The sequence below is a fragment of the Scomber japonicus genome, chromosome 22, assembly GCF_027409825.1.
Source record: "Scomber japonicus isolate fScoJap1 chromosome 22, fScoJap1.pri, whole genome shotgun sequence".
Taxonomy (NCBI): domain Eukaryota; kingdom Metazoa; phylum Chordata; class Actinopteri; order Scombriformes; family Scombridae; genus Scomber; species Scomber japonicus.
The window spans coordinates 5,571,619-5,586,519 of NC_070599.1; the positions used below are offsets into that span (position 1 = coordinate 5,571,619).

At 39.2% G+C, this 14,901-nt stretch overlaps 1 protein-coding gene across 1 annotated transcript in view; it reads left to right on the forward strand.

Annotated features, from left to right (window-relative positions):
• afap1 (actin filament associated protein 1) overlaps window positions 1–14,901 on the forward strand; it is a 65,713-nt gene that overhangs the window by 5,699 nt on the left and 45,113 nt on the right. The window contains exons 2-3 of the mRNA XM_053343300.1: window positions 9,687–9,815; window positions 13,905–13,987. Of these exons, the coding sequence (XP_053199275.1) occupies window positions 9,687–9,815; window positions 13,905–13,987 (212 nt within the window). The remainder of the gene's footprint in view (window positions 1–9,686; window positions 9,816–13,904; window positions 13,988–14,901) is intronic.

The window sequence follows — 14,901 nt, forward strand, 5'->3', positions numbered from 1 at the left end:
CACTTTGTTTAACCTCACTTATCAAAAGGTTCTGTTCAGTGACACTCGTTTCTCACACCCAGTGAGCCACTATTGCCACTTTTAATCATGGAAACCACATGTCCTCTGATCCCACCAGAGGATAGAATCTCAAAGCTGGAGCCTCTATACATTTCCCTTTACATCCCTTTACCCCATCTCTCCTTCTACTTGGTCTGTGGTTTAAAGCTGAGCACTCTCTAATTATCTTTTTAAAAGAGATACCATAGGGAGCATCATCACTCCCACAAAACATCTTCTGTAAACCTCCATCAGCACTGTCCAATCCCTCCATTTCTAATCCCCCTCCCCACCCCCCCTTTCTTCAGATCAGGGTTTTGCAGATGTGTATTTGTGGTTGGGGAAACATCTGCTCCTACGGTAAACCACCTGTACTGTTCGATAGCAATCATCTCCGCTCTGTGATGTTCGCTTGGCATGTTCAGTGGAACGAAGAAAACACGCAAACCTCATAATTACAGACCTGAGAAACGGAGAGAGAGCGAGACAGCTTGTCTTTCATCATAAACTAATGCAGCGTCGCCCGTCCTCTGATCTGTTCATAACTCTCCCTCTCTCTTGGTGTTCATCCAAGTCGAGGGTTTGCAAACCTTCTATGAAACATTTATGACTCGTAATATTGCATGACTTTCACAGCTTTTCACAAGCACTTTAGACCAAAATGCACCAGTACCATATAATTTATAGACATGGTTTATAATGAGATTTTTTTTCAAATGAAGAAACCTTTTAAATGATGCAAAAAACAAACGAGGTGAGGTGCAGTTTCCATTATGAACAACCTGTTAGCCATGAAGGATATTTTCATCAAGCTTTCCAATTAATTTTAAGTTAACCATTTAAGTGTCATTAAGAATAAAACATTAATAAGTTGGTTCTATCAACTAAAAATAATGTTTTATAATTCGGTTAATTGATAAAGTAGTGTCCAACAATTGCTATTTATGCTAAATAAGAGTTAAATGTAAGTTGTTTAGTTCAAATAATTAGTATTGTATTGATTTGATTTCATGATCAGTTCATTAGTCATTGATATTTTAAAAATCTTTCAGGTCCTGAGAACCTAAGACAATGTTTTTACTGTCTTGTTTTGTCCGACCAACAGCACAAAAAACAATATGAAATTCAGTTGATAAAACAGTCTCACTGCAAGGTCCATTTAGTAGCTGCAGTGGAGCTCTCAATCATCAGGTGACTTGTTTTCTTAGGCAAAATAGATAGGAAGTACAACCTCTTTGGGTGTCTGGTATGAAAATCAGACATACCATAATTTGAAAATACTTCTATATGTTATTTGCCAATGTTGGAAACCTGAAGATAAATCTGTGTTTGTTTGTGTATGTGTGTATGTATGTGAAATTGCTTATCTGTTGCCCAAATTAATGCTTACCAATGGTGCCCTGCTGTATTTCGGTGGCTCATTGAGGGCAGTAACCATGATGATGCCAGACCATAAACCAACCCCAATTAACAGCAACCACTGTCTTACTGTAACACTCAGCCCACAAGTTAAGTTTCCCAAAACCACAGAGAGTGCACCCCGAAGATGATTTGGCGGTTGGCTCATTAAGTGGTTTGGCCTTCTCATGCATTTGTTGGAGCCTGGAGGAGGGAATGTCACTGGCAGCCGTGAAGCTCATCAGGTTATGGCGCCTATAGACTTAAATTTCAGTTTTCTAAGTTTATTGTAAGCCAGACTCTGTGACATGGATCTAATAAGCTTATGTACACCTACAAGTTTGATGTATGTAGACTGTACAATGATCACACAGCGTCATCAGTGTGCATCATAATGTGTTATAATGGGGAAGAATGAAGTTAAGCAAGAATCGTAGCTTCATGCTACATCCACAAGGCTCCTATTGCCACAACTCAACAAGATTTTCTTCTTTATTGGAATCCCAAACATTTCATTTTACCTCCATCACTAGAGGTATGGCCTCACGTCGAGCAATGCATCATTTCAAGCTGCATACCTATTGGTTCGTTGGTCATATTGGCAGTCACACTGTTAGATGGTTATCTGAAATGTGTGACACTGTCCGAAGTTTTCTCCAGGCTATCCTTGGTCGCAAGACTTTGACAACGGCCATCTGTGAACCTCTCACAGTGTAGTTTTGCAGAAACGGCCGACGATCTTTTGTCTAGGACAGCCCAAAATCAGACAGTGTATTACCGACTTTAGAGATGGAAAAAAGTCTTGGTACCTACACATCCTGTGTTGCCATTTTAAACACCTAGAATACATAGCTAAAAACAGCAGATGTTACCCAAAAAGAAAGCTTTCAATTTGATCTGCCATGACGTGTAGCGGAGTCGACATGCCTTCTGCTGATCCTTCTTTAGATGTGGATTCAAAGATGTTTTGTAGCTGAACTGGAACAAATTGGGCCCTCTAATTAGAATCCAAAAATAGCCATCTGAACAGGTCATGGAGATCTCCAGGAGCCGGAGATGATTTTAATGTGTTTTGCATCCCTGCCAGATTAACTTGATTTTGTAGTCTGACACTTTGCTTGTTGGGTGGTCACATTAATATGAAATTTGAACTGTGTACGTGTAAGATGACGTGTTTTATATTGCTGCAGGCTGCATTGGCAAAATGTATTGTGACTTTAAACTTTTGCCAAATGGTGAGGAATAAGGATCAACTGGGAAGTAACATCTTTTAGATTTGATACCATAGATCACGAGTGAAGGCGAGGTTATGTGCTAACTTTGTAAAATTCAACTGCTGCTACCTATGTGGCCATGACAGCAAATCTGACGTCAGCTGATGTCAACAAAGCCAGATCTGCAAAGTAGTTTAGTATTAAATTACATGAAAATGGACAGAAACTGCATTAATAAAAGGGTGTTTTTTTCCCTCTCACTCACTGACCCTTGTTAATTTTTTTTTGGCATCAAGAGCTTGTAGTCCCGGCCACGACTCAGAGACATTTATGATGTTTGCAAACCCTTATTTATCCAAGTAAACTGACTAAGAACCCATGATGATTTACAAGAGTGGCATGGCTTTATGATGATGATGGTTTGTAATTAGAATGAGTGGGACAGATTTTCTCAAGGGAAAAACCACTGTCTTAACACAGTGAGAGAAACTGGATTTACTTTTGTGTGTGTGTGTGTGTGTGTGTGTGTGTGTGTGTGTGTGTGTGTGACTGCAGAAGTGCTGATATTTGATGCTCAAGTTATGACGTAAAGTCTTAAGTGTGTGCAGAGGCAGATCCTGACCCGAAAGCTTGTCAAATACTTAGACTAAACACATCCCTGAAGTGTTAAAGACGATGTTGGTAACAAGAACCAGACACCTGAAACACACACACGCACATACAGACACACACACACACACACACACACACACACACACACACACACACACACACACACACACACACACACACACACACACACAGTATAAGATAGTGTCTGTCAGTGTGCTGTCAATCACAACAGCTGTATTCTGGGAAGAGGGCAGAAAGGCCTCCTCCCTCTAACCTTGCTAAGCATTTTTGCTCCGACAACAACAAGTTCGCTACGGAGCCGCAGGGTCTCAAGTTCTCTGCGAGACCCAAACATGACCCCGTTGCCTTGCGCACACACACACACACACACACACTCACACCTCACCCAGGAAAACCCCCTTTGTTCTGAGCTCCAGGAAGTGTGAATACCTCACAGTGAAAACATCCCTCTGACTTGTCTAGGTGTTTTTAGTGGGTTTGTGTTTCTATGTGTGTGTGTGTGTGTGTGTGTGTGTATGTGTGTGTTTGTGTGGGTGGGTGGAGAGATTAATAGCTTTTTTTTGGGAAAGCGCTCCTATCATTTGTTATGCAAGCCGAGCGTTGACACAGCAAATCTGTTTAGCAGCAAATTATCTTGCTATGAATCCATTTAATGTAAATGTAATTAAATGAATGTGTGACGTGTGTTTGCGCATACCAGAAAACAAACTGACATGGATTTGTAACATCCAAAGTATGCAGTACATGCACGGAATAGCTGATTTATGTAGAGAAATGAAGTGAGGTGGAAAGATGGGTTGAGAGACGACAAGAAAGAGCAAGTTGAGAGCTAAGAATTGTCAAGGAGAGAGGGAAGGACCATTCCTTCCCTCTCTCCTTGACAATTCTTAGCTCTCAAAGAAAATGGAAGTGAAGGAGTGGAGAGGAATGACAGACGGAGAAAGAAAGAAAAGAAAGGAATGAGTTTTTGAAGAAAGGGCGTGGGCGGTTTGTTTTGCACGACGAGGTATTTTTCTGCCCTCGGGCCTTGTTTGAGGGTGGTCCATCTCGCTCTGTGCCACTTAATTTTCCCCTCGCCGTCTTTGGTGGACTGAAGAGCTCACTTTAGATTTTAATGACACACACACAGGGTTAGTTTTTTGACCACCCCAGTGGAGGTAAAGTATTGCACAGGTTGCAGAAAGCTCTATGAAACAGTAAATGGAGCAGCAAAGGCTGCTCGGGATAATATAAAAACAGGCAAGGCATGGTGAGAGCGAAAACTGGGGTGTTCAGCTTAACAGTAGGGATGCTGCTGCTTCTCCGCTTTAAGGAATCGTTCTCCTTTAAATACAGACTGACAGCTTGGCTGACATGATTGATGACGCTTCCATCTGACCATGAAGGGAAATTTAAAGACTCATCCAAACCCTGAGAGTTCTCTCAGTGCTGCTGCTATTACAGGCAATCCTGTCTGAAAAATGCGGATTACATAATGACCCCTTAAAGGATAAGTCTGGTTTATAACAACTTGGTTGTTATTTAGTTTTTTTTTCTTACAATCATTCCTAAAGCTATTAGTAGTAACTAGAGTTGTGGGAGAAGTACGGTGTGGCTTTGTTTGGCAAGGATTCAATTTTTGCCGCATTAGCTGAAAACACGCAAACATGAATTAGCCGTTTCTCAGTTTGCAGAACTGAGACTTTTAAAGTCAGACGGGGCAAGAAACACAAGTTAAACCAGATTAGCCAAACTTCTCTAGAGAAGAGAAAACAAAGAGGGATGCTAAATGCATGCTAATGTATTGTATTGCTATGCATGCTAGAAACATAAGAAGTAAGGTGTAATGTGGTAATAGCGATATAAATTTAAAAACATGATTTTAAAATTGCTGACTTCTACTTTTTAAGTCAGACGGGGCAAGAAACACTGGTTAAACCCAGGTTAGCCATACTTTGGAGAAGAGAAAATAAAGAAGAATGCTAAATTTATGCTAATGCTACACACATTTATTACACTTCATATCTCTGGATGTGAAGTAAGATGTACCTAAGTTTGACATGTATCTTTGCTACAATAGATAAAAATGATTAGCCGTTTCTCAGTTGGCTATATAACAATCTGTACAATGTTGTAATCACAATATAAAGTTACATATACCATGAAAATTATGAGGATTTGACCAAAATTGCTCACTTCTACTTTTTAAGTCAGATGGGGCAAGAAACACAGGTTATACCCAGGTTAGTTAAACATCTGTGGAGACAAGAGAACAAAGGGGAATGCTAAATGTATGCTATTGCTAGATATATTTATTACCCTAACTTTAGAAACTGACCTCCTGGATCAGTTTTTCTGTATAAGGAAGCATTATTAGCAACATTTCAAGTGTGCTCACTTTCAGTTTGACCTCCATATAAAGTGGTTTGTTTATGACCTGTCTTGACTGTCTGAGTGCTTGTAGGGATGCTGTCATGTTGAAACAGGAATGGGTCTCCTGAAAACTTTCGCTGCAAAATTAGAAGCACTGAATGAAAATAACATTACTTTCAGCCCTGAACCAAAAGTACACAAACATTTATGACGTGCACACAAACACTTTAATTGAGATCCAAAGCAAACCTTGTACATGTTCCGAATTTGTCCCTGATTCAAGAAAAGGGTTTTCCAATCATACGTACTCCAAAATGTGTATGTTTTGACATTTTGTTGATGTATTGTGATCATGTTTCAGCTTTTTTGTTTCTTTTAAATTTGCCGTCTCTCTACAACCCTCTACATCTTTCACTCTCTCCATCACGTCTCAAATTCTGCTCTGTTTAGCTCTTTCTCTCTCTCTCCTGGTTGGTTTACCTTCTCTCTTTCTGTCTTTTTTTTTCTTACTGCTCCCTCCCCTCTCTCTCTCCTGTAGAATAATCAGATTATGTGAGGAATGTGTGAAAGCGGCTGTGTATTCAGCCCCTGAGCTGCTGTCCAATAGGCCAACCCTCTCCTGCGGCTATGAAAATGAATTACGCTTGCATTGAAACCTATATATAAATAGCTCTTGGAGAATTCATCGTGTTTTCCTCCGTCACTTGCCAGTTCACGAAGGCCTCACCTGTTGCTGGTTAGATACCTGTGTGATAGGCCTAGTGAATTACGATCACATTTGGGAATTCGGACGTGTTTTGAAGGAGATGAAGAGGTGTGTTGCGTCATCGCAGATGCTTGGCGTAAAGTGGTGAGAACATCTAGTCCCTGCCGAAAAAATAGACCTGTTGGTACATTCTAATCCCAAACCTGATCATGTGGAGCGGGTGGAGGACTGGTTCGTTTTGGAGTGCCTGGACAGTTAGCACTTGGGTCAAACTGGTACACCTCCTATGCTTTTAGGCCCAATGTTGCCTCTGCTGGCTTGGCAGTGTCTGCAATGAATAAACCATCAACTATGTCTCATAATTGATAAAGTGAGAATCTTCACGACTAAGAAGTAAGATTTCTCCGACAATACTGATTTGCCGGATAGCATCACATTATTCGTCACGCATCATTTTTTGCCCGTATAGTACACACTGAACGCACCATGCAGTCAAGGTATCGTAGCCAAGACTTGCTGATGCGGGGAGCAAATATGACACTGCTGGTATGTGTATGTTTTTTTTAATTTGCCTTGTTCCTATCTATCCTAGCCTGTCAGGTATAGTGAAGCATTATTTAAGGCTCCCATTTTTTTGTTGCCTTGATTACGTTGTTGCAGTGTAGTTTATGGTAAAGTTTCAAGTTGTTGTAAAGATTTGTGGTACTGGTGCTCCATGATAGCATACTGGTTAAGATGCATGTTACATAATCGCAATATTCGATTCCTACAGTTCATGTCCCTTTTATCTCTCTCATCCTATATTTGATGTCTCTCTGCAATTTTCACTGCTAAATAAATGTGCAAAAACACACAAGTGGTATTAACCTGTGCTGGTAACTGCTGCATCTAACAATTACTTTCATTATCAATCAAAATACTGATTGTTTTATCAATTCATTGGTTACTTATTTGGTCTTAATGGCAAAAAAAGACTATTACATTTTTACAGCCCATGACCAGCGGTCCAAAACCACAATTTTCTCCACATTTTTGATTTACTATCACAAGACAAATAGAAGCAGAAAATCCTCAACTTTGAGAAGCTGGAACTTGGGAAATTTTGCCATTTTTAAGTGCTCAAATCGAGGCTCAAAATAGTTGTAGGTTAATTACCTTTTGATCCAGTGATTAATCAATGAATGTAGTAATCATTACGCTCTTTTGCCATATCAGACGCAAGTTCTACATGACAGAAGTTGGCCATTTTTCAGTCCATGTTTTGTTGAGAACTTGGTTTGAATAAATGAATCACAACAGATCTCCCCACTAATGAAAATATGGCAGAATCATTGAGATTGTCCAGAAGTATAAATCAAAAGTTTGTTTAAGGGCTATGACTGAAAAAAAACAGTGGCATCGTTTCAATTACAACAAAAGATTGGCCCTCTGTCAGAACAAGCATACCATGCAGGCATGTTCTTAAGCTCCGAACCAGCTTCTTTCCCTGACCTTTAACCTTCTCCCTCCCCCGACCCCCTCAGCTCCAACAGTAAAACATTTGGAACCGTCACATCGGTATGACCTGAAAAGAACCTGGCACTGGACTCACCGTTTTCTGGGCAAATAAATGAAAAACAAACATATTATCATTAACCCCACTTCCCCCCTTCAATCCACAGCTGCTTTCCAGCACGATGTCATCGCCTCCGATACAATCACATGTTTACAAAAAGCTTGAGTTGCACCAAACACAGGCCAGGAACCTCAGTTTGACAGAGGGGGGCTTGTTATCTGAGTGCCTGTGCAGAGCGTGGCAGCTGCGAGTCACGCTTCTAAACCTTAACACGATACCATCCATATCACAACAAGCTCTCACAGATGAGGATGTGAATACTGAACACACACATGAACCGCAGCTCCACACTATATGCTATATTTGGTTTCCCTCCTATCGTATCGTATGTGCCATATCGTACTTTTCACGATAATACCGGTATAATTTTGAATATGATTAAAAAAAAACATCATATCATGATAATGGCAGTAACTTGAAGTCATACTGTTTGAATGACGCTATTGACTCCACGGTGGAGGAGTTCCAAAAAGGGGAGCGACTTCAGTAGCACAGTAATATGTAAGAAGTGCAAAAAGACTGTAAGAACCAAAAAGGGGCAATACAACAAATTATGTTTATGTTGACATAAATAAAACTATAACACTCATTTTGTTGCAATTGCTCTTGAAAGAAATACCCTGAAATCTAGTGATATGATTTTATGGCTATATTTCCCATCCTTAGTGTGGAGGTGGAGGTGGAGGTGGTGTATTTTCCACCTACGGCAATAACTCTTCTCTTAGACATCCGTCAGGTGGGTTGCCAGGTCTGTCCTTACAGAGCGGCTATCACTGACTGACAGAAAGCTCTGTTTTCCATCCTCTCTACCTGGCTACCCAGTTATCTCTTATGTAACTGTGTTTTGCTTTTATTCAGCGTCTGCTTAATGATGGATTACAGTGCAAAAAAGACACTGCCTCAGCTAAAACATGCAGTATAGTTTATTACGACTTTGGTCTAATTGTTGTAGCTTTGCATCATCATAATTTCTATTGATATAATAACACTGTTGAGTTTACTGCTGAGATCTGAATTGTCTGATTTGCTTAAGTGAAGTCTACACATCCTGTCCAAGGAGAGCAGCTCACATCTCATGATTGTCCTGTGGTCACAGACAACTTCCAGATTGGACAGGGACAGAAAACAATCCTGTCATTGAGCCTCTCACACTACAGGACTCTTCAAGCTGACTGACTCCATATTTTTTTAAGATTATAAAGCGAGTGGAAAATTAGTCAGGGTTTTATCTGGAAATTCAAATCAGGGCAAAAGTCCTGTAGTCTACACTTGGCTTTAGGACTCAAAACGCAAAGTTTAGGACTCTGATTTAACATGACACTTGTAAGTCAAGACTTTGACTTCATTGCCATGACTTGCGACTTACTTGTAATTTACGAAATGATGACTTAAATGCTCTTACGCTTCTGGTTTTAACTTCAAATGAAGCAATTTAGAGTGTTTGATTAAGTGCTGGTAGGTTGGTCAGTTGGTCAGTTGGTTGTTGGATTGGTTGATTAGTTGGTGGGTTGGTTGGTCAATTGGTGGGTTGGTTGGTAGGTCGGTTGGTTGGTTGGTCAGTCGGTTGTTGATTGGTTAATCAGTTGGTGGGTTGGTCGGTCAATTGGTTGGTCAGTTGGTTGTCGGTTGGTTATTTACAATCCATTTGATGGTGTTATGAGTTGCTCTTGCTATAATATACATGTCATATACTACATCTGTAAATCCCTAATTGTTGTCTGTTCTGCAGCGATGGAGGAGCTGGTGTGTGAGCTTCGTCTGTTCCTGGACCTGCTGGACAGGGAATACCTGAGTGCTGGGGTTCGAGAGAAGAAGATGCACCTCTCCAACATCCTCCACAGAGTCCTCTCAGATAAAGGTGAGACAGTAATGTCACATGTAGAGAGGGTGATGTAGTTTGGATCAAGTCTTACTGTTATTATAGATCTAACTGTAATCACTTGTCATCTATACTGACCTTTTGAGGTTAGGCTAATTTGAATAGAACTCCACACTTGAAAATGTTAAGCACATGCAAATGATGACTTTATATCATTGGTAAGCCAAACCCCCACCCTCACCCTAACCCTTTACCACTGTCAGTATATTTTAGTTTTTTAACGATAATTTAAAGATCTCCTCTTAAGATGTTTTATGATGTATATAAAATAATCTACTTTGAATAATAGTTTGTGTCTGATGTGGTTTATTTTAACAAAAAAAGATTAGTTATCTTGTTAAAATATTTCATTTGAGTTTTATTGCTCAACCTTAAAAAGTCTAAACTCAGTGTGCACTTGAGGTTTCAAGTTACGACTTCACACACTGTCACTTGGAACGTGAGTGGCTTCCAAATTATTTGTGATGTCACAAATCATGCCCATAAGCCGAAGCTTTAAATTTTCAATGAACACTTTACAAAAGGTTTGGTAAGACAGAGCCATTGGCTAATATTGAAGTAAAACTTTTGAAAAGTCGAATTAATGATGGAAACCTTAAAGTAATAATGTAAAAGCACACAACCATAGAGAATAACCAGATTTCTTGATATCCTTCAGGTCTAATATGACTCATTTTATCAACCCTCACCATGATGAGAATGAAATAACTGACTGCCTTTATTTTTGTTATTTTATAGGTTTTTTTGTTTTGTTTTTTTAGATACATGCTTGCATGCACACACACATACGCACACTCACACACATACACGCAGACATGTATATATACACACACACACAGAAGCAGACATACACACACACACAAAGGCAGGCATACATTCACACACGCAGACAGACAGACAGACAGACAGACAGACAGACATACATATGCGCACACACAGAGATAGATAGATATACAAACACATACACACACACACACAGATAGATAGATAGATAGATAGATAGATAGATAGATAGATAGATAGATAGATAGATAGATAGATAGATAGATAGAGGAGGGAAATGAAGAGTAAAGTAGAGTTAGCTCAGAGGATGGAGGGGGCTTAGAAGGGGAGTATATATGGGGTCATTGCTGTTATGCCGACACCTCTAGGAGCTTCTCCTCTTCTTCTTCTCCTTTTTTAAAACAAATTTCTGCAAATCTATGCATTTAATGATGAGCTCCCGTATTTGTCGTGTGGACTCCTCATCTTTCTGCCTCCACCAGACCAGTTGATTCTCTAACTCGCGAGTCTTCTCCTGCCAAGCTCTATAAGCAGTGGCAGCCCGGCCGATGATTTCCTCTTTTCTATTTAACTCTTGGGTGAAGTACTTCACCGTTGACCTCATGTGTTGCCTTTGCAAAGTCCTTTCACACAGAGGACGCTCTTTTTGTTGTTTTTTGAAGTGAAGCTTTTGTTTATAGCTCACTTCTTTCTTTAGGAGCTCTTGTTCATAAGACGTCTTTTCTTCTGAGAGCTTCTTTTCGTAGCTCTCTGTCAAGGTTTGCTCCATCTGGGGGAGCTTCTCTTTAAAATCCTGTTCTGTCTTGATTAGCTCCTCTCTTAAAATTGTCTCTTGTTTCTCCAAAGCCTCAACTTTAGTGGCCCACATGCTTCGTTCATCGTCCGCTCTCTGTCCCTCTAACCTGTTTGTGAGCTCTCTAACACGAAGTTCAGACTTTTCAAGCCTGTCCTTCAGCTCGTGGATTATACTGTCTTTTTCTTCGACAGTTTGACACATCTTCTTCTGCTGGCCGCTCATCCTCTTGATGATACACTCAGCATCAGAATTCTTTTTTTCCAGCTTTTGCTGGTTTTCCCGGAGGTAGTCCATCTCCTTCTTTAACCTCTGGATCATACGGGACTGATCCTCCATCTCCCTCCTGAAGTCCTGATGAAAAACAATGAGAATGATTAGTCAGGTTGGCACTACGCATTTCAAAGATACACATTTCTGAGATCCACCACCCCAATACAATAAAGATGAACTGAATTTCATTTCTGGTTCTCTCAATATTGAAAAAGCACTATTTCATATCACAAACAAAAACCCTGTCACTTAAAATAATCCACAACGTATGCTGTCATCAGTTTTTATGAGGACTCTTTCCTCACTAGAAAGTAGTTCATTCACTATGTGTTATGATGTACACATGCATTGCATTGCAAGAGATGTTGCGAGTAACAGTAACAGTAACAGTAACAGTATACATCTTGCTATTCCTTTAAATTAGAAAGTGTGTCCAAAAGTTACTGTATATAACATTTTCCAATGTTCCCAATAAGCACAAAAGCTTTCAATTCTATTCCTATATGTTTTGGGGTGATGGAGGAGATCTCGGAGAAAAATATTTGTAAAACCTGAAAAATTAAAACGAAATGAAGTATTTCTATGGCTAGATACCACTAGAGATTACAGTATTTGTTTAGCTTCAGATAGAATGTGAAGAAAAAGGGCTAACTTGGATGTTGGCTTTACATTTGCTGATTAGTGTTTTTAAAAAGCGCCATGCAATCTGCACATATCAGTGTTTTTTTCTACATTTAAAGAATTCATTTTTGTAACCTATTTTTACAGTCATATTGCTCTGAGCCTGTATTTGATCTCAATGTCTTACCTTTTTGCTTTTGAGATCTCTTTGTGCCATTTCTATGGTGGTGGTGTTAAAATTCTTCTCAGGGTAACAAACTGAATGTTTTTAAGTAGTTGGTTGTTTCTTTCCACTGACGACGGTACCTTCTCAGCTCGAGTGTTGAGTCCAAATGTGTTGTTCTGACCTTTGAGATCAGAGGCATTCTAAAATGGATTTCATGTTATAATGACATCACACAATGAATGACATCACACGATACTGCGTGATGTCATTCATGCAGGCAAAAGTGTGATGTCACTCATGCACTGTACACTTCACACTTACTGTATTGGCAATAAATCCTCCTTTAATACTATTATCATTGAAGAATATCATATTACAGCTATGTTTATACAAAATGAAACCAGTTTTTCTAATCACAAAAATTCTGCTCAATGTTCATTTGTATCAATTATTCTGACACATTGTAGTGTAAATGAGTACATGTAATCTGTACAACAAGCTGCTATCTATTGCACATGCTATAAGTCCCTGCATGATGATCCACATATATATGTTAAATACCTTTTAATTAAACAGAGCTAAGGCTGTGGACATATGGGTCAGTAACAAATAAGGGTCAGCAACATGAACAATTCTTTAAAAAATGACATTTGCACCAATTTTTACCAAAAGTAAGACTGAATGTTCCTGACTGTACGCTATGCTTGAGACCATCAACTACTACTACTAAATATATACATATAGTAGTAATGTTTGCATGATAGTATTCCATTTAATTCATGTTGGTAAAAGAATAAAACCCACAACAAACCACCAGTAAACGCAGCATTAGGTACTTTTGTTTGTCTTTTCCACAACCTTTGTTTGGAATAAGCCTTGATTTGTTTGAAATGTGGAAGTTCAGAGCTGCCAATATTAAAATGAAATAACTGAATCAAATTCAAACATCATTCCATTAGAAATGAAATAAAATGATGACTGGATTTGAATGCAAATGGCCAGTTTGTAATTGAATTTTCTAGTTTAGGTTGCACTTTGTCTGCCAGTATGCAAAATTATAGTTTTTATTTTATCTTCACGCTAATTTGTGTTTCTGAATATGAAAATTAAAACAATATTTTAAGTGTTTTAAAGCAGTGCGTCATGCACACTGAAATGGAAAATTAACTTTCATTTTGATTACATTACTTAATTCTAGTATTGGCAGCTACTGACTTGCATAGAACAGATTGTGATTGTGGATTTTAATTAAGAACCAGTTTATATGAATGAGGCAAAGTACATTTTATGATTGTGAAAAGAGCAGTTACATTTTTAATGTTAAGAAGCCAAAATAAATAAATGATTAGAAGCTCCTAGTTCCTATTTTATGCTGTCTAGTAAAAAAAGATGATAATAATAATCATAATTCTCACCCATTTTTCCTCCCCAGAGCCTTCATTCAAGTCAGAGATCCACAGCGGTCTGCCAGCTCCACCTCAGATGCCCCTCCCTGAAATCCCTCACCCCTGGCTGGTAAGACTTCCTGATCCTATAACCTTTAACCTTACAGCAACACATCCCTCAAAAGCTAAGGAGCTACAGCCAACAGGTTTTTTTCACTTTCATATTTGGGGCCAGTATGTGAACATATGACTGTTTCCAACCGCTGTCACTTTGTTTCCAACTCTGCATTTCATCTGTTTCTTGCAAATTGTGGCTGATCTGAGCTGCTGTGGTGCCAAAAATTTTGACAATTCTCAGGTGAACAATGCAAAGTTTACTTATCACCACGGCAACACTGACAATGCTGGCAAGTCACTTGCAGGTCACATGGCTCTGGATTAGATTTTATTTCACAACACATTCTCTTGGTACAGTTAAAATCTGATAAAAACTTCTCAGACATCCTGTATTTTTGGATCAGTACTGGTCAGTATTGATCTTGGATGTAGTAGTTTGACAAAATCTTCTTGACAAATGTGCATTTTCAGGAAATCAGGAAAGACAGAAGTGACTGAACCAGGGCTGGCTTTTGTTATTGCTTTGATAATAATGCTGATATAATACTAGAGTTTTATTCTGACATTAATACTTTTTTAAAATGAACAAAAGAAGCCAACGTTCTCAAATGTTAAATGTCTAAACTGTGGATTCATCAGTTTGACTTTCTCTCAAAACACAAATGATACAGCTGCTGGTACTGAGTACCAGTCTCCATGGCTGGATCTACCATACCCAGGGGCCCTTGAGCAGAAAGGGGCCCTCAATGATAGGAGAAAAGATGTGTGCACTTTTTTTTTCTTGACCCATTCTCTTAATGTTGGTAATTATGGTCACTGTCAGAAACCTAGTATGTCTAAAACAAAGTATGGAGTTACATGTTTCCAGCTGACAGCAGCATTATCCAATCAGAGTAAAATAAAAGTTGTGTGGGGGACATGAGCCTC